The sequence below is a fragment of the Coccomyxa subellipsoidea genome (assembly GCF_000258705.1).
Source record: "Coccomyxa subellipsoidea C-169, whole genome shotgun sequence".
NCBI classification, from domain to species: domain Eukaryota; kingdom Viridiplantae; phylum Chlorophyta; class Trebouxiophyceae; family Coccomyxaceae; genus Coccomyxa; species Coccomyxa subellipsoidea.
Window position 1 is genome coordinate 1450209 of NW_005178034.1, and position 18360 is coordinate 1468568.

An 18360-nucleotide genomic window follows, 5' to 3' on the forward strand; every position below is an offset into this window, starting at 1 on the left:
GAGAACGTCCGCGCAAAGTCCCTGTGACGCACACAGACGGCACATGTCAAGAAATGACATCATCCCACATACGGTGCCGTACAATATCTCACGCAGCAAGGCAGCACTTTCACCTTACACTGGCGCTCAGACTCCCCATCATGTCTTCATTACGATAATATGGATTTAACCTCTAATACAGCTCTCCAGGCGCTGCTATCATTCAAAATGCATTCAGATCTGTTCAGCTGATGGTACCTTCTTGTGAGATTCCCATGCTTTAATGGCTGCTGTTACATGTGTATCACACTTTCGCAGAGTCAAAGCACAGGCCAAAACAGGAAGTTGAGGAGGTACCTGAAGCTGAGCACAGCCAGCGTCCCCTTCCCGAGCGCATCTTTGAGCCCATCGCGGATGCATGCCACGTCTGCCTCGCTTCTGCCATTCCGCATCAGCCAATCCTGCACACCAGCGCAAGCGTCAGAGCTGCCGTCACCATCTCATGTTTCTTTTGTGCCTTAAAACACGTCTTTGCCCAGTAGGAGCTTTGGCTCAGTATGGCAGAGCCTTCGGCATCACTTTTGAAGGTAGTCCAGGTGTAAATTGAGGGAGCTTCGACCGTTCAATTGGAGTCACAGCCATGCCGGCATGTCCATGTCTACTCTCATCATGATGTGCCGAGCTTCTACATTCAAGAAAATGGAATCAGGGTAATGAAGAACGAGTGGCGTGCTGGCTTACCTGCAGCTCCAGGAATGTGACATCCCCTTTGCCAGGCCTCCGCATCATGCTGTTGAACAGCTTGAACGCCGCTTGCACATTCCGGAGCTTTTTTGCCTGCATCCCAAGAATCACATATCAGTCATCCCTTATGTGAAGAAATTAGCAGCTAGACCAGATTTGAAGCAAATACCGCCAATTGTCTCTGTGAATAGAATGAAATCACTTCGTCCTCTGTGAACATGAGCTTTCCATGCTGTATGCACTTCCCCATGCAAAAGCACTTCCAAGCAAAACACAATACGCTATCAGCAGGATGGGCTGCGCACTTGCAGGTGGGACAGTCTGAGCTCGTCGCGCATCTCCTGATCCGTGAGGTCCAGGATATCGCCGCCATTCAGCCCGTGCGCCGTTATGCAGTCTGTGTCCCGGAATCCAATGCTGCTCAGAAGCTCCACTGTCTCCTCCACTGTGTACCTGCAGAGCAAATTGCAGATCTCAGCAGCGGCATCACACAATCTCTCAGGACCGTCAGACAAACGCACTTCCGATGCTCCCATGCAGAGGAGCATTGAATCAAACCCCCTAGCATCTGCGGGATGTGGAAAGCTGGGGATTGCATGGCGATTACAGCCACAAGAAATTGACTACTGCGCCCAAAGACAGTATCCGGACACAGAGAAACCACCACATGCCATTGAACTGACGGCCATCTTGTTGAATTTGACGGTCAGCAAGGGACAACAGAGCAGCAGCAGGAGAACTAGAGTGGTCCGCGCGTAGGCACTTGCTTGAACATCTAGTAGTCTCTAATCGTTTTTCATCTGTGATTTTGCTTTTCCCAGCCCAGATTTTGCAGCTCGATTTACATTCGACAGGCCATAATACGATTGGGCCCATTTCCTCAGGTGCTCAGGGGCGGACTAACAATACTGTGGTGCGGCACCTGGTGAAGGGCTTGGACTCGGTCTTTTCTGAGGTGCTGGCGGGCGCGCTCTTCTGTCTTTCAGCGGCCTCAGCGGCGGCCGCGTGCCGGCCGCGTGCATCGGCGTCGGCCGCGGCCGATCGCTGCGCCTCCAGGCCGTCCACGTACCGCAACGTGTCTAGGATCGCATTGCGCTCCGCGCCCGACACGTTCAGCCGCCGCAGCGCACCCTCCGCCGCTGACAGCACCTGCCGAGAACAGGGAAAATATTCCTGAGTGAGGCTCACAATTCAGTGCAAGTTTCTTGACCAGAACTGTTGATCTCAAGAGGAGCCCAAGTGGAAATGATACAAGCCTACAGAGCCACAGAACAAAGATGGAAGTCTTACACAGACGAATGGCCACTAGTGAATATTGCCTACCCATTGCAGATTGGATGGGTGCTGAATGCAACATGGCCACCTCCACATAAGCTTTTCCTGCATTAAATATCTGCAGCATTCATCTTCCGGCTTGCAACAAGAGACGGCATCTCTCCTTTGGTGAATAGCCACAGGTCACCCACAATCGCCGCACCTGGTCGGTGGGTTTGAGCGTGAGCAGCCGCATGAGCGGGGGGATGCCGCCAGAGAGCCGAATGGCCGTCTGGTTGGACTCGTGCACCGCCAAATTGGACAGCGTTTTGGCGGCGATCTCTGTCACGCGCGACTGCGGCCCGGCTTCAAGTAGATCCACCAGCCGCTGCGTGGTGCCGGCCTCGCGGATGGCTGGAAAGAAGTCCTGGGTGCTCGACAAGTTGCCCACCACCGCCGCTGCCCTCTCTACGATCACCTGCCACATGTCATTCACCCCCTGGGTCATGTTTGGACCAGGGCCCCGACTTGATGCACTGCAACAGACCGCGTTCTGTGTGATAAGGACAGGCCCGGCATCCCATTGCCTGGCAAATGCACACCCTGGAGAGGTGCGATTTATATGCTTTTTGTGTCCACAAAACTTAGCACATTCGAGAGTGTGCCTATAATTAGCACACTCACGAATAGCAAGCATGCTCATTGTGCATGGAAGGCATTGCTGACTTTTAAAAGCTTCTATGTGCTGTGAGCAAAGGAGATGGCACGCACCGAGGGCTGCTGGCTGTCCATGAGGCGCACGAGGGAAGACATGGCGGGGGGGGTGCTGAAGAGGGCTGCCTTGTTGGCCTCATTGCCCGTCGTCAGTATCCTGAGGCAATCCACCGCCTTGCCCACCAGGACTGGGTCCACCTGGTCAGACCCAAACACTCATTGACAAAGACACAGCGCCAAACAGTGCACATGCATATGGTGCAAGACAGTGGCCAACAAATGTGGCTTTCGTGTCATATCCTGCAGCCTGGTCTCACTGTGCTCTCCGCACGTCTGCGCAAAGTTTTGAGACAGAGAGGTGTTGCAGTGTGCAAGAAAATGCCGAGTGATGATGCAGGCGTTGTGCTGGGATTGCACAGGATTCGTTAGACAAAGGCAAATTGATGGAGACTCATACCTCGGGTCCCAGCAGTTTGACGAGCTGCGGCAAAGCCCATGCCTCGCGCACGGCAATCTTGTTGGCGTCGTTATTTAGCGCCACTGCGCGCACCAAATCCGCAGCAGCCGATGTCACCGGCGCCTCCTTAGGCCCCTCCAGCATCTTCACAATGGGCGCAATCCCATACCCATCCCTGTACAGGGTTCTCAAGCATTCAGATCATACCCTTGGACGTGCGGCAGGAGTTCCTAAAAACAACAGAACATCTGCCGTCCAGTGCGCAGTGTCCTGTCATGGCATGGACTAGGCGCTAAAAATTCCCTACAAGCAGCCGGTGATGTGCATGCATTGCTTTATAAGACATTTGGGCACTATCTCTGTGCAGGACCCGTGCAACAGGCTTCTGCATGTGTGAGCATTGACCGTTTGTACCCCACTCGCTGCAGCCCAGAAGCGCTGCACCCCCGTCTCCAAGCTTTTGGTGCAATACCTTCCCGCATCCTGATCAAGCACCCCAGTGACATGCAGGCACTGCACTGACCTGATTGCGTCCTGGTTGAGCTCGTTGTTGACGGCGAGCACGGTGAGGGACACAGCCACGGTCTCGGCCAGCCGCGGCTCCAGCTTGGACCCCTGCCCCGGCTGCAGCAGCTTGAGCAGCGCTGTGATGCCGTGCGCATCGCGCACCGAGTCCTTTATCGTGCGGTTGTACGCCAGCCGCCCTATCAGCTTCGCCGCCTGCTCCACCGTTGCCTGCAGCACATGTTTTGTCGTTTCATCGAACAATCTGTCGTTTCGATGAATGGTTCATTGCTCTGCCGGACGGGTTTGAAGGCCATGCATTGCAATGCAACCCGGCCAACAAGGGCCGGCCCGTGAATCCAACTAGAGCCTTCGGCCCCATTCGGCGTTTCGATAACAAGCCGATCACGAAGTGGTGGTCCACCGACGAAAATATCCAAACAGCAGTTTATCACGTACATGAGGCACCGCTTTTCAGGTGCATTCCCCTTATCCTCCTCATGCCCCTCATGCCTCCGAGACAGACAGTATCCTCTGTGGCAACATGCCAGAAGATTGACCGAACACGGATCATGGCAAGCTTACCCAGGACCAATGTGACGCATGCAGTCATCTAGGGCCAAGAGAAAGTCACCATAATCTGTGCTGAGGTGCACTGAATCAATTTCTTTCTACAGCATTTGTGCCAATTTCAATTCCGTAGAGCCTTGTCATGAAGGTGTGCACCCACCGGATCGCCCTTGGTGCCCAGGAGCTGCACGAGGACTGGCACGACGCCAGCGGAGTAGGCCACCACTCTGTTGGGCTCATCCACCGCCAGCGCCAGCAGCACTGACAGCAGGACGGACCGCAGGCTGCGCGCTGCGTCTGATGCTGTGGCCGCATTCAGGGCCTTTAGCAAGCTCACCAGGTTCTCAATCCCGCCAGCCGCCCTGCAAATTGAACGTATTTGAGTCCTGATATTGGACAACGTACAACAACTATGTTGAGATCAGGTGAGACACATGGCACAAGAGATACAGAATGGTTTTCATGCATGTCTCTGCCTGCATGCAATGGGACACTGCTGTTGTCATGTCCACATGCATGCAACGATTGAGCCTCTGCACCTGATGGAGTCTCTGTTGGTGTCGCATTCAGAGAGCAAACCCAGTGCTTGGGTGGCGGTCTGTGTAAGGGCGAGCGTGGCTGGGCTTGGGGGGACTGCACTGTCAAGAAGGCCCAGAAGAGGGGTGATAGCGCTCGCAAAGGCAGGCCGGTACACTTCCTTTTCGGCACATAGATCCCTGTACCATGATCATTGCAAATTATGCAAGTTGTAGCGGGTTTAATCAATCTCGATGCAGATATCTACAGTACTGTGAGGCTCACACAAGAGAATGACAATGTACCTGATGTGAGTTGCAGCAGAGGCCTGCTGCTCTTTGTCTCCAGTCAGGAGCTGATCGATCAAGTCTTTCACCACTCCTTGCTCGATCATGATGGACTACCTTGAAACAAGAGAAGCTGATGCAACTGGCTCCCGGCCTTATGCAACAATAATCTACCTGGATAGCTCAACTCTGGAAGATCCCTTGAACTCAAATCTTCAAAATTCTCAGTGACAGAATTTTATGATCAATACGATAGTGTTCTAGTAAGACGTTGTTGTACACATCATCTAGCTGTGTCAAAGATGAAAGTGCCATACAGACACCTTAGATATTTCAAACAACTCGATACGCAACGTTCGTTGTGCTACTTATTTTTGTTCGCGCAATCGAAGTGCGGAAGAAGTTGAATGCTTGTTTGAGGGAGATTTTACTGTCCCCTTGGACTGCTTAGTCAACCTTGTCAAACCTTGGAGCAGATTATTCATCGTCAGAGCAGTGATCACTTCATTGAAGACTGCACAGGACATAACTCTTATATTTGTTGTAAGACCGATCGTTGTTAATTTGTATTAGTTCGAGACATGGTGCTGGAAACTGGCTCTCTGCTCCTTCATGCTATCTGGTTGCCATCACTTATGAAATCAAATCATAGTCTTTTGTGAAAGCAATCCACAAAATAGGTTGTATTGGCATTACTTTCTAGTGGCTTGTGCTGTTAGAATGCCGATCTGATCCTCTTCTAAGAAGGAGATGACAGGATCTTGCACTCCAGGATGCCTACAAAAAATTGCAATTCTGACTTTAATTTGCACCAGCAGCCGTATAAGCGCGGAGAAAAATGACAGATTGCACTGCAAATCACAAGTACGCATGAACGCTGCCCTATAGAACTAGTGTGCAGAGGTCTTCACAGTGGCAAGCGGTCAGTAAGAAGCATCTCGAGACACAAGCTTGATGTCAATACCGAGCGGTATTCAACGATCTTGCCGCTTTGTAGGGGCCCTTGAAAGTCCAGGAGGGCAAATTTCCCTCTTCAGTGCGTCTTCCCTTCTGCCAGCAGTACAGCAACTGCACCTGCTGCGAAAGAAGGCACGCCCAAGCATTTGGGCTTAAAACCCAATCAAGTCTGGACGCCGGCTCTTTGTCCGAGGGATGCAAGGAGATGACGGCAAAGCTGGCCTGCAGGTATGTGCAGGGGCACTTGTAATTGGAACAGAATTGCTAAAGCTTGTGTAATTTTGCCAACGTCTTAGTTGTTGATCCTCAAGGGCTGCACAGATCCAAATCCAGATAAAGAGTTTGAATTGATCATGTCCAGGATCAAGGTCGAAGCTGTTTTGCAATGCAGGCTGTGCGATCCAGAGGTTGGCGTGGGACTGAAAGGGGGAGTGTGCGAAGAGACATGTGACGCATGGCATGAGCTCTGCCGCGATGATTTCTTTGAGTACCACTCCCTCTCGAAGGAGCTCATGCCTTGCAGCGACAACTCGCTGGTCTGCAGCCAGTTGAGAGAGCTTGCAGCCGACGGCGCAGACCTGTGCAGGAAAGCCGGCCTGAGAGTGTCGGGCAGCGGGTCAGGAAAGAAGTGCTTTGACGGCAGCGTGCCTGACTTGTTGGAGACATGCAAGGCAAAAGCGAAGCCCAGGCCTGACAGATGGAAGGCGATTATGAGCAAAGCCCAGCCTTTGTTGCTTCTTTTGATGGTTTTGGCTGTATGTGGGGGCATCCTGGCGCTGTTCTTCAGTGCCCATAACATGCAATCCACAGCACTTGAGAGGACACAACAGCCAGCTGACTTGCCACCCGCCAGGGCTGCAGGCATTGCAGCCATTGAGCGCCACAATAGAAAACAGTCGTGATGACAGCATGCAAGCCCGGTGTCTTCTACCTTTTTCTTCATTATCAGTGTGTTACATCGCAGATTGAAAGCATGAGCGTGAACTTCTTAAATCAACCTTATTGAATTGTCTGAGACAAAGCAGCTACCTATGAGCCAAGAATCAGATAGGTACAAGAAGATCTTTGTAATAGCGCAGTGATTAAAGCAGGGACTATCTGGCCCATTGGGGAGGCAAGCTACTCATGTTGGACAGTTTTGCATGCGACCACTGTCGAGCCTTGGCAATGCGGCTGTTCTGTGTGGGCACCAACTTGGGCAAAGATGTGGGTGACAGTGCCGTTTCAGGGGACATGGGTCCGCTGTAAATGCTCTGAGGTGATTCTGTAATGACCACATCATCCGTCTGTTTTGGCGCCTGATAGCTGGCTGCTGGCTGCACCCCATGCTGAGGCATGCTTTGCGCCTGCAAACCACATACCTCTGTCATTTTTTCTTGCCAAGCCTTCCTTTTGTGCAAGTCCTGAGAGCCATACTCGGAATCACTGTGAATCATACATTTTAGCGCTCATGCAGACTTTCACTGAGCGCATAAATCTGTGCGAAATTAAATGCACATTTCATGCATATTATGTGCAATGTTGGCTCACTTCAAGCTCACATGCATATTGATCCCCGCACCTGCTGCTTTGTCGCCTGGCGCGTGTCCACACGTTGTCGCTGGAAGGGCCTTGTGTCAAGGCTGGCTGCAGCAGAGTTGCCGCCCGGCCTGCGTGTGGGCTGCAGGGGAGCACTGCCTTCTGACCTGCTGTTTGGCGCCGGCTGCTTGGCTGCTCTACCCTGCCCTATGCGGCACAAATTCCCTTTCTTGCAGATATACATGGGGAGTTTACACCTCGGGCCCAGTCACTGCTGATGTGTTAAGCTTGATGCTTAGCTCACGGCAGCGCATTGTGTGGCATGACATTGCAGGGTAGGTGAAAAGAGCCTCACAGGTCATCTCCGGTCGGGAATCATTACTGTGATGGGCACTCGGCAATCCGCTAGCTCTGTCAAGCATGACCCGACTCTCCAAGCCAGCGGCTGCCGCACCATTCGGCTGATGCACATGTGCTTTGGGCTCGGGCTCTTGTTGGATGCCCCTCTGTGACACCCCTGTCACCAGAAAGCAGATTCAGGTCAGTCAGCATCCCCATAAATGCTTCTTAAGACATGCATATGGCTCAATTGTGTTGCTCTGGGCCGCATTACAAGTGTGGCACGTGAAGACTAGAGGTTGAGGAAGAGATGCACCTTCTAATGCGCTGTATCGCTGCTCAAGAAAGGTGTCAACCCTCGCCATTGCTTCTGAAGCGCGCATGCCCACATCTTGGAAGACTGCGCCATCAGCATGAGAGATCTCAAACATGCATATCCATGGCGCTCAAATCATTGCATTTGTGGTGTGCGAGCTCTGCAAAATCTACTCCACATGGATTGATCTACCTTTGACGGCCAGGCACAGCTGCTCCAAGCCCGCCCTGGCCAGCAGCAGATCCGCCTCCACACTCTGGCACAAATCTGTCACATTCTGTGGGCCGTTCTGCAAGAGAGGGACAGCACTGCCATTAAACTGCTGCCGCTCTGGGGCTAACACCTGCTTGTGTGCTTGCCGAGCAGAAGCCAGTCTCGCCTCAGCCTCCACTCTTGCAGCCTTCTCTTCCTGCTTGACAGCACACAGGAGTCTGAGGACCTGAAGAGCATCTCAATTTGGGCCAGATTGCGCCAACAATTTGCATCTAGATCTCAGGGTCCAGATGTACTAATCTTTGCATTGGATCTAGGAAGGCTGTGTCTGCTTGGCCATGCCAGAATTGGCTTGGGAGTGGCATGCCTGAAAGTGATGCTCGATGCGGCTGAGCATGCTCTCAAGCTCCAGGCGAGCCAAGATGCCCGGCTGTCGCTGTGCTTGCTCCTGCTGACAAGGCTCCTGCCCACATAAGCTTGGTTTTACAACACCGCGGTTTGTGACTGCCTTTTGTCGCATACAGGCTTCCCAGACTGCTTCAGTTAGCATCCCATCTGGAGTAGATATCTTTTTGATCCAAGCACAAGTGCACGTGCCCTACATTGGAAGAGCATACCGCTGGTGACATGCTTGGTTTATCAGAACTGGTCTGCTGGTTGCTGCATTGCTTTGCAGCTGCATCTGCGGTTAAATCTTGTGACATCTTTATGCCTGATGCGCTGCGCTGCCCATTGTGGCTATTCCCGTTTTGTTCCACAATCCAAGCTGATGTGCTGGGAAGAGCGATGCTGTCCACCAGTGGATGGTTTGGTGCCACTTCTGTTGGGATGGAATGACTTTCAGCTGAATTTGCAACAGCAGCTGCGCTGCGATCCGATCTGCTGGAGGGTATTTGGGGCCACAGTGTGGCACCATTGCTCTGGGTCTCAGCTGGATTTGCAGTATTGATACCTGACTCGGAGCCTGAGGGCCCATTGTTCGCATCCTTCAGGCCCAATATTGATGATCTCCTCCTTTCCCGCAGTGACTGAAGCTTCTGCAAGGCAGCATCCGCAATCGCATTCCTGTTATATTCGCTGTTAGTTTGTGGGCTGACGATGGGAATAAGATGCTCGGCAGACGCTCTGCTGACATCCTCGTTACGCTTGTGGTTTCTGGGGCTTTCGATCTCGGGACAGCCTCCCTCCGGAGGATTAGATGCTGTTTCACTGCTGTGTGATGCACTGTCTGAGTACTCACTCCCCGAACTGCTCTCGCTATCACTATCACTGAAACTCTCACCGTCGGCGCGGTGTTCCGTCCTTCGCATAACGTTCAGGGACACTCCAAAAGAGTGATGCAGGAGGATGGGGACTTGAGATGAAGAAGAACAATATGTTAAGGAGATGATTTGAGAAGCAACAAAGACTTGTAAAGGTAACGAGTGCTGTAGGAGACAAGTAACGCCGCCAGCAAACGCAGGTACCCAGCCGAAGGAAGTTGGGAGGTTCAGACAAGGCCATCTTGTATTCATTGCACAGATTTAGGCTGGCCTCCTTGGTTGATGATACAAAGTACACATTTCGAATGCCCCTGTAAAGCGGTCTTCACACCCAAGGGCAACTCTGTGCCTCTAGGTGTTTACAGCTGCTTCCAAGCCCGGTCTACACACATTCTTGCAAGCCAAGGGCAGACAGATCTTTTTCATGGATGACTCTGCAATGGGCAATCGAGAAAGTCATGTCCTGAGCACTTTGCTACAAAGAACAGGCTGCACTCTGCTTATGATATTGGCAGAAACGCTGTTCCCACCCCTTGCCTGGGATCTGCATACAGAGAAAGTTGTGGTACATTGCTACCCGGCTCAATCATAGGTCCTGGCCACAGAGCAGATCTTCCAATCATCTGCCTCAACAGTGTCCTTCAGGCCTCTAGTACCGGCAATGCTGACACCAACACGATTATGCACCGACGCTGCCAATTCCTGTGCATCAACAGTGTTGATTCAACACTGTCCAAAATGAGCATCAACGAAACATTGTACCAAGTGCAGCGCGGTACCCAGGCCACAAAGTTACATACAGGAATTCGCCAGCAGGCATAGGCACGGCAAAGTGATTTTTCAACACATTGCGTGCAAGCATGCACCAGCCCTTTTGGCCTGGTCAGCCCTTACAGTTTCAGGCTCATGCCTTCTTCACACCCAACCTCAACACATCACTCAGCCCCAGCATTACCCTCTCCCTCACCCTCAACATTCCCCTCGCCCTGCTCATTAATCACCCCCTCTCCATCGCCATCCTCTCCCTCTCCATCGCCATCCTCTCCCTCGCCCTCCCCATCATCCCCCTCACCATCGCCATCCTCACCCTCGCCGCCGCCGCCGGCATGCCCGGTCTCGTAATTCTCCTGGTATTCCGCCGACAGAGTGAAGTCGAGGGAGCGCAGCACCCGCTCGATCGCCTCTGCCTCCGGCCCGGGAGCACCCATGCAGCGCCAGCGTGAGTCATCAATCTCATGCCCCGGCGCCTCAAGTGCAGTCACCCGCACGCCAGCCTCTTCAGCCCCCAGAAGTCTCTCATCCAGGCTTCCGACGTACATGTGTACGATGTTCGGCGTCGGCTCTGCGGCTTCGGCCGCAGCGTTGACGCCGGCCGGGATGTCTTGCACCGGGTACAGCCACACCTGCAGTATAATGGAAGGCATATTAGATTATGATGGTGTTGAAATAACACTGGTGGGCTCCACAGAGGGCTTTACTCCTGCCGCTTAGTCACTGGTACAGGTGCAGTCCAGTCAGCAGTCCACTGTGACTGTTGCATGCATGCCCAATGACACTGCTCTGCACTGTCTCCAGACATCCCTGCCCTGAGTGTCATGTGTTAGATTGCCCCACCTATAGGTCATCTGTGGCCTTAGTGTCCTGAGGAATACACATCGTGTGAAGGATGCCATGCGCAGAGTTTTGGACAACTGTCTGTAAGTATTTCTGGACCCAGGAATTGCTGGGGATATGCTCATCCGGGAACTTGCCGCCGCATGCACAGATTAATAGGACAGGGAATTTGGGAAGATATTTATAGAGGTGCTACTGAAGCGCACCTAGCCTTGGAAGGCTTAATAAGTGTGTGTAAATTTAATACTGCACAGATCGCATGTTCTGCAAGTTCTGAGAGGCTCAAGGAGCACCGGAATAATTCACTTCTTTTTTTATAAAATTTCATTTTCACATTTTGCATTTTTTTTGGCAGCAGCTCACCTGGGACAGCTGTGGGAAGGTCTGGTTCTGCTTGAAGATTTTGAGGGGCCTCCAGATCTGGGATCTCAAGTCAATCGCCTCCGACTCGGATTCTGCTGTCAGCTGAAAGTGCGGCCAGCGGCTGCAGCAGTTGCAGGAGGTCAGGTAGAGGCCAATTTCCTGCAGCTTTGGCCATGCGGAGTTCGCCTCGTCAGCCTTGATCAGAAATAGCTCCACCTGCAAGGAAGATTGGCGTGCGTTGGCATAATTTGGGTGGGCACGCGCATCTGATCTCACTGGCCAATGTGCAAATAAAGATCCCTGGCTGTTTCCAGCCTTCTTGTTGGGTGCTGCCTTTTAGATGGCAGCTTCCTTTTAAAGGCCCGCAATACCTTCCGGATTAGAAGCCAAGGTTTGGCGCATGCCATGTAATCTTGCCGGGACAGCTGACACAAGGGATGTAGTATGCCAACTGCATCGTTAAGTTGCAAACAAAAGCGCTGCTCAGCAGATTATTGGTGGCCAAAGAAGGCCAGGAAACATGATGGCAAAATTTGCTCAGCCAAAGTGGTGTTCACCACACGCATTGAAGGCCTGTCCCTCGAGATGTCAGGATGCGTGCAATGACAAGTCAAACGCCTTCAGCATAATGATTAGCTGCAAGAGAGGTAGCCACAAGCTCCGGGAAGGCCTGGCAAGACTGGCAAAAGCCTTGCACATTTGAAACCCGGCTGGCTACGGCTGGCGGGGGCCGGTGTAAATACTGAGCACCGTGCCCATGGTTGATTGGGGTCTAGCTTGGATCTGGTGAGTCCATCAAAGGGTAGGATTACGGTAGCCTTTACATGCAATTTGTCTGCAGACGCACCTTGGTTCCGGCAGGAAAATATTAGGGATATGAAGCCTGCTGAAACAAAGGGCGCAGAATGTGAACTTTGGGGCAGAGGTGTCACCGTTCCGTGGATGTGTTCTGTCTGGAACGCTGAGAAGATGATCTTGAGGGTGGTCAGCCCCTGAGCAGCTTTCAGGCCCTGCCAGAATTTCGTTGCCTGCTCCATTTCCGGCATTCCAGCCTGGATCTTTATCTGCACATTGGCCAGCAAGGCCGACATGGGCAGCTGCGCAAACTGCTGTCCCCACATGTGGCCCCCATTGCCGTTCATCACCAAGGTTTTCAGCTGAGGGCACCTGTGCATGTAGCCCACAGTCAGCCCCTTTTGCCTTTTGTGCCACATTGACTCATTGTCCAGATGACTCTGTCTCCATGTGCATGTAAAATTGGGCACTGCAGGTCCAGCAAAAGGGTATATATTTGTAATATACCTCAAGCCGAGTGGTACCATGGTTGCTGACAGGTCCTCAACTCCCAAAATCTCCAAATTTGGCAGCTCCAACATGCTCATTGCATCCTGCAAGAAAGCATCTCACATGTTGACTGAAGCCCCTCCGCTAATTCCCTCTCCCACTGTGCATAATATGTATTCACCAGCAGTGACGTGGACATGTTCATAAATGTGTGACAAGCGAACTTTATTATTTCAGTTTTCATCGCTATAGTGAGTTCGCTGGTGCTGCGATCTGCCCAGCAACAGTATCTACATTTGGATTTGGATTTGGGCAGGCTACAAAACGTGCACGCACATTGGCGAGCACCTCTGCAGGGTTGGGCATATTTACCATGCAGAGTGACTATAAAGGGGAGATAAGCTGTGAAGCAGGTAAGGTCTACCGCTTCTTCCTCAACCCTTTTGCCTTAGGCAATCCTACACTTAGCCAAGCCTCAACTGCTTCTGCACCGGCTACATCGGCCGCTCAACAGATAGCCCAACCTGCTCGAGAAGTTTCGCAGGCTGCGCAAGAGGTTTCAACAGCTCTTGGGGGGTGTGAGGGAAAGGTGCTCACCGGGGAGACAAAGCCACTGGGGCTGATGAGGTCCAGAACCAGGATGCGAAGGTTCTCGAGGCAGGGCCACATCTGGACAAAATTCATGGGCTTCTCAGCAGGAACTCTGAAGGGCGCCAGGTACAGCTCCTCCAGATGTGGGCACCCAGCAAGCACGGACACCAGCTCCCCATCAAAGTGCCTTGAGAAATTATGCAGCGCCAGGATGCGCAGAGACTTCCCAGCTGCCAGGATCCCTGACAGCACATGGGCTTTGCCTCAGGTCAGTAAATTAATCACCTTCATCAAAGCTGTCACAATGCTGACAGACGGCCAGACTGGGAACAGGGATGTCCACATGCACTTAAATAGGCAGCATCTTCAAGGAGCAGACCAAAAAAGGAGAAGCACAGATGGGTTGTAACAGAAATTGCAAAAGTTATTTGGGTTCACAAGTGTGAGGCAACAGACACCCAAGCAGAAAGTCCCACCTGGGGTCTTGGGGGGCTCAGAGGGAGGGTAGAAATCGTAATCATCGAGCTGCAAAAGCTGTAGACCGGCTGATGGGCTCGCGGCAATCTCTGCCAGAAACTCATCACTGCATGCCACAAAATCAACATTTTAGAGCAGAGATAACAAAGCTTTATTTCATCTGGCACCGAGTGACTATTGAGAGATTGGGACGCTTGATACTTGAAGAGGTCGGCCAGTGCTGGATCGAGCAATTTAAGAGTGCTGATACAAGCCACAGAATTCCAAGAAGAGCATGCAAGGTAAAGGTCAAGGCAAGGGATGTTTTGATCACCTGAAAAAGAGGGGGCCCGGTGCGACATTTCTGCCAATCTCCTTCCATTGCAGTATGGCCAAACTGGGCATCGAATCAATCACGAGGTCAACAACCTTGTCGCAGACTTCGCAGTGCTGCTCCTGTACAACTTGGACCTTGAAGTGGAGATGCCTCAGCTGCTCGCAGCATACTGTCATGGTCTGGAAAGAAGACATCCACAGGATAATTTTAGTCCAAGGCTTTTGTGTAACGGTCAGACAGGACTGCTGACTGGACTGCACCTCCACCAGTGACTAAGCGGCAGGAGTAAACAAAGTGTGGAGCCCAACCGGTGTGATTTGAACACCAACACAAGGAACTTAATTGTCACAGGATTAATATGAGACCTTTACAAGGTGTCTGATAAGTTTGGTCAACTTGCCAAAAGTCAAGATAACCATATCAATATCACAGGTTCGAGCTCTTCAGATGGAAGTCTTGAAGTTGATGACTCACCAGGATGGGTGTGATCTCTTCTCGGCTCTTCAGAGCGCCAGGCAGTAAGTCAGGGAAGTAGATATTCTCCAGCTTCAGCGTAGTCAGTGTGCGATAACAACTACTGACTGCCAGGCTGATGGAGCAGAGCAGCTTTAGTGGCGCTGGGGATGCTTCATCTGCAATGTTTGCAACAGATACGGCTCGCTTCGAAATTGTTTAGGCATAAATTAGACTGCTGGCAGGCACATATCGGCTCTAATAAAGGCGTCCTTGCACAATATTCGGGAGGTGCAGAAGATCACCTGGTATATGCAGGCACAATGCCAGGCGTTTCACCTGCAGTGATACGTCTGCTCAGCATGATGTATAGCAGCACTAGGATCACGTTCACTTGTGAAGAAGTACAGGATGTGATCTTCGGGCAGTAAAAGTTGGTCACCTTCATGCCATCGTTGGTGTGGGCAAGCATGAATTTGGCCAGGGAAAAAGCGTGCTGTTCCCCATGAAGAACGGTTTCCACTGTCTCAACAGCAGATGCGTACTTCCAGAAATCCTTGCAGGTGCTGGCAGCACTACAGAGATCCGCCCCTCCCAGTTGTCGGAAAATCTTATTTGTCATATCAACGGATAAATCTTCAAATGTTCCACGAGGTGAGTCCATTGTTGCACCTAAACAACGCACGCATCAATCAGGAAGAGCAGTAGAACAGGACTGCGCAATAGAAATCGCCGGTGTGCAGTCACGAACTCAACCCTCACTTTCATCTGAGGTCCTAAGCATGTGCAATCACACTCGCAGGAATGCACAATCGACCCGATGAAAGGAAAAGCGCTTGACCTGTTTGTTCCGAATATGCCTTGGAAGCAACACTAGCGCCCACCTTATCGTAGCAACAACATCACAACTTCAATGTTTCGGGCCAGTAATCGAAAACTTTTTCATCCGTAATGTTTTCGACGATTGCTTTCCTGACTCACGAATGAGATGACGGGCCCCTACAGAAATGTGGGGGCCTTAGCAAAAGTTGGGAGCTGCCTGGGAGCTGCCAAATCTGAAACTGCCAGGATGCATGAGATCAAAACGAGGAATTGGGAACACGACCTTACGGATGATGTGTACAAGAGCATTAGACACCTCTTTATGCATGCAACCACCGAAGTTGCAGTGACTGCAAGTAGGACTGGCATGGCAACAGCCATGCCGCACTCGGCGTCTTGGCAGACTGGCTGATTATCCCTGCTTGACTGGTCTGCGTCTCTTCCTACACACAATTGCAGTTGATGAGAGGCTTGGTTGCATGGCTTATAAGATTAGGTAAGAAGGCAGATGAATTTCAGTGATCACTTTCATGAAGCATGCCGCAGCGGTTGCACCGGAGTTGTGCAAGCGCAGTCGCTACACATAGGAGCCCCAGTCATGCACACTTCAAAAGGTAGATCGTCTTGAAGAGTCCATCTGGCTGTTGACTGTGGACATGATTTGTCAGCCCGCTCTTATGCTTCACAAGACTGTGAGACAAGGTGTATCTCCTACTGGAAGTCGAGGACAGCTCTAGCACAAAACTGCTTTTCCGGCGGCAACCTGTGCAGCCAGCCTTGCTGACTCACTAGGCCCCAACATCACCCTCTGCAATCCCCTCACCGCCCTCGTCAACCGCATCATGACCCCCCTCACCCTCATCATTCCCCTGCCCCCCCTCCTCCACCGCATCATCAACCCCCGGACCCTCTTCATTCCCCTCGCCTGCATCATCACCCCCTTCACCATCTTCACCATCAGAGCCGCCTTGATCAGGATCCGCCTGAGTCATGTCCAGGCAGCGCAGCGCGCAGCCGACGGCTTCGGCCTCCGGCCCGGGGGCACCCATGCAGCGCCAGCCGCAGTCCCCGATCTCATGCCCCGGCGCCTCGAGCGCAGTCACCCGGACGCCAATGAGATTCAGCGAATCGACCATCAGTGTCCCAGTTTCGGGCGCCACCTCCCCCTCGCCGGTGAAGGGCTCCCACAGCACCGGATACAAATTCACCTGCGAGAGAACAGCGCAGCCGAGCATCAGCTTGTAGCTTTTTTTTACAGGCAGAAAACGAACAAGAGAACTGTGTTCCGCATGCTTCTTTTTAGCCTCCATGGCATGTGTTTGAGGAGACAGCTACTTGCTTGAACTGAGGCACTCTGGGATCCAAGGAGACTGCAGCTACTTGCTTGAGGAAGCCGGTCTGGTAAGAAGGAGACCACGAAAGGTACAGGTAATAATGAGCTGATTTTCTTTTCAATCGAAGGCATTCCTTGAAGGTAACCTGAGACAGCGCCGGGAAGAAGCCGTACTGCTTGAGGATTTGTATCGATGACCAAACATGTCCGGTGTCCAGCAAATCCGGTTTGCAGATGTCAGATTGCATGAAATGCGGCTGCATGCTGGTGTACTTGCAGGGGGCCAAATAGAGGCCCAGCTCCTGGAGGTTTGGCCATCTGAAATTTTGAAACGAAGCGTTCCTGAGAAATGCCTCCACCTACGCGTCAGCACACACCGGCTTCTACATCTGATCCGGAACACAGCATGCATTTGTGCCCTTCCTAAGATAGCTAAGAGCCATCATGTTGGCTTAGGTAAGGGCCTTTGAGTCTGGCATGATTTTTTTGCACAATGACAGGCCAGTCTTTGTTATTATATATGTGCAAAGAGGATCTAAGTAACTTGCATTGCAGAATGATTATTCACCACCCAGTGACGGGTCTTGCATATGAAATCATTTAGGGCAAAGATTACCATGCAAGGAGCCTATTAATCTGTGCAACAAGCGACATGAAAGAGTGCAGAGGCACATTTGTTCTGCTGAGATCGCACCTGATTGTGGACGCCCTCCTGCTGGAACGCTGAGAAGACGAGTTTGAGCGTGGACAAGTTGCGAGCAGCACCCAGCACTTGCCAGAACTCAGGAATGTGGTCCGACTCAGGGTGGTAGGTTGTACCCTGGATCATCAGCTGCACGTTCACCAGGGTGGATGACAAGGGCAGCTGCGCAAACTGCTGCACCCAATCATAGCTCCCGCTGCAGTTGAAGGCCAATGTTTTGAGCTGAGGGCACCTGTGCATGCAGCGGCAGTTCTCAATTTTCCTGCTTGTTGGTATGTGCTCTAACAGGAGTTGCTCTTGACCCAAGTGCACTTTGCAGCTCATTCAGCGACAAAATAAGAGGTGGAGGGATAGGGCATCGCTATAAGTACCTTATGCCAAGAGGTGGCAAGTTTGCGTACAGGTCATCAATCGCCAGGATCTCCAAGTTTGGCAATTCCAACATGCCGCCTGCATCCTGCGAGGTTGTGAAACCACATCTGGCCTTCAGCATGTGGCATGCATGAAGGGCAGAATGAAACTCCATCAAATTGTCCTGCAGTTCAGCGCTGCTTCTTTGAGCAAAAAGAAGCCTTGGGACCTCATTGGGGAAACAAATCCGGTGGGGTTGAAGAGGGTGAGAGCGAGCAAGCGAAGGCTTTGTAGGCAGGGCTGCAAGAGCTCACTGAAGACAAATGGCTTGTCCTGATCGGATGTTTGGAAAGGCGCCAAATAGAGTTCCTCCAGATTTGGGTACCCAGCTAGAAGTTGCCCCAAGTCTTGATTAAACTCCAT

General features: G+C 51.9%; 2 protein-coding genes across 2 annotated transcripts; one reads left to right on the top strand and one right to left on the bottom strand.

Moving 5' to 3' along the window:
• Positions 1 to 5572: 5572 nt before the first annotated feature.
• Positions 5573 to 7065, top strand: COCSUDRAFT_53676 (hypothetical protein). Its single transcript, XM_005647324.1, has 3 exons — positions 5573 to 5889; positions 6023 to 6210; positions 6374 to 7065. The coding sequence occupies exons 1-3, from the start codon at positions 5776 to 5778 to the stop codon at positions 6882 to 6884; spliced, it is 813 nt and encodes a 270-aa protein (XP_005647381.1). The 5' UTR covers positions 5573 to 5775; the 3' UTR covers positions 6885 to 7065.
• Positions 7066 to 10565: 3500 nt separating this feature from the next.
• Positions 10566 to 18031, bottom strand: COCSUDRAFT_63964 (hypothetical protein; the record flags this gene model as incomplete). The annotated part of the gene is made up of 10 exons (XM_005647325.1): positions 10566 to 11033; positions 11608 to 11823; positions 12540 to 12774; positions 12910 to 12995; positions 13489 to 13724; positions 13959 to 14065; positions 16340 to 16758; positions 17030 to 17242; positions 17578 to 17818; positions 17988 to 18031. 10 exons carry the CDS (start codon positions 18029 to 18031, stop codon positions 10566 to 10568), a joined length of 2265 nt encoding a protein of 754 aa, XP_005647382.1.
• Positions 18032 to 18360: the final 329 nt, after the last annotated feature.

Bases quoted from the DNA above. Each gene is read 5' to 3' on its own strand.
- COCSUDRAFT_53676 (XM_005647324.1), top strand. From the start codon at position 5,776: ATGACAGGATCTTGCACTCCAGGATGCCTACAAAAAATTGCAATTCTG. The intron at 5,890-6,022 runs GTACGCATGAAC...GCCGCTTTGTAG, and splicing joins GATTGCACTGCAAATCACAA to GGGCCCTTGAAAGTCCAGGA. The intron at 6,211-6,373 runs GTATGTGCAGGG...TTTGCAATGCAG, and splicing joins ACGGCAAAGCTGGCCTGCAG to GCTGTGCGATCCAGAGGTTG.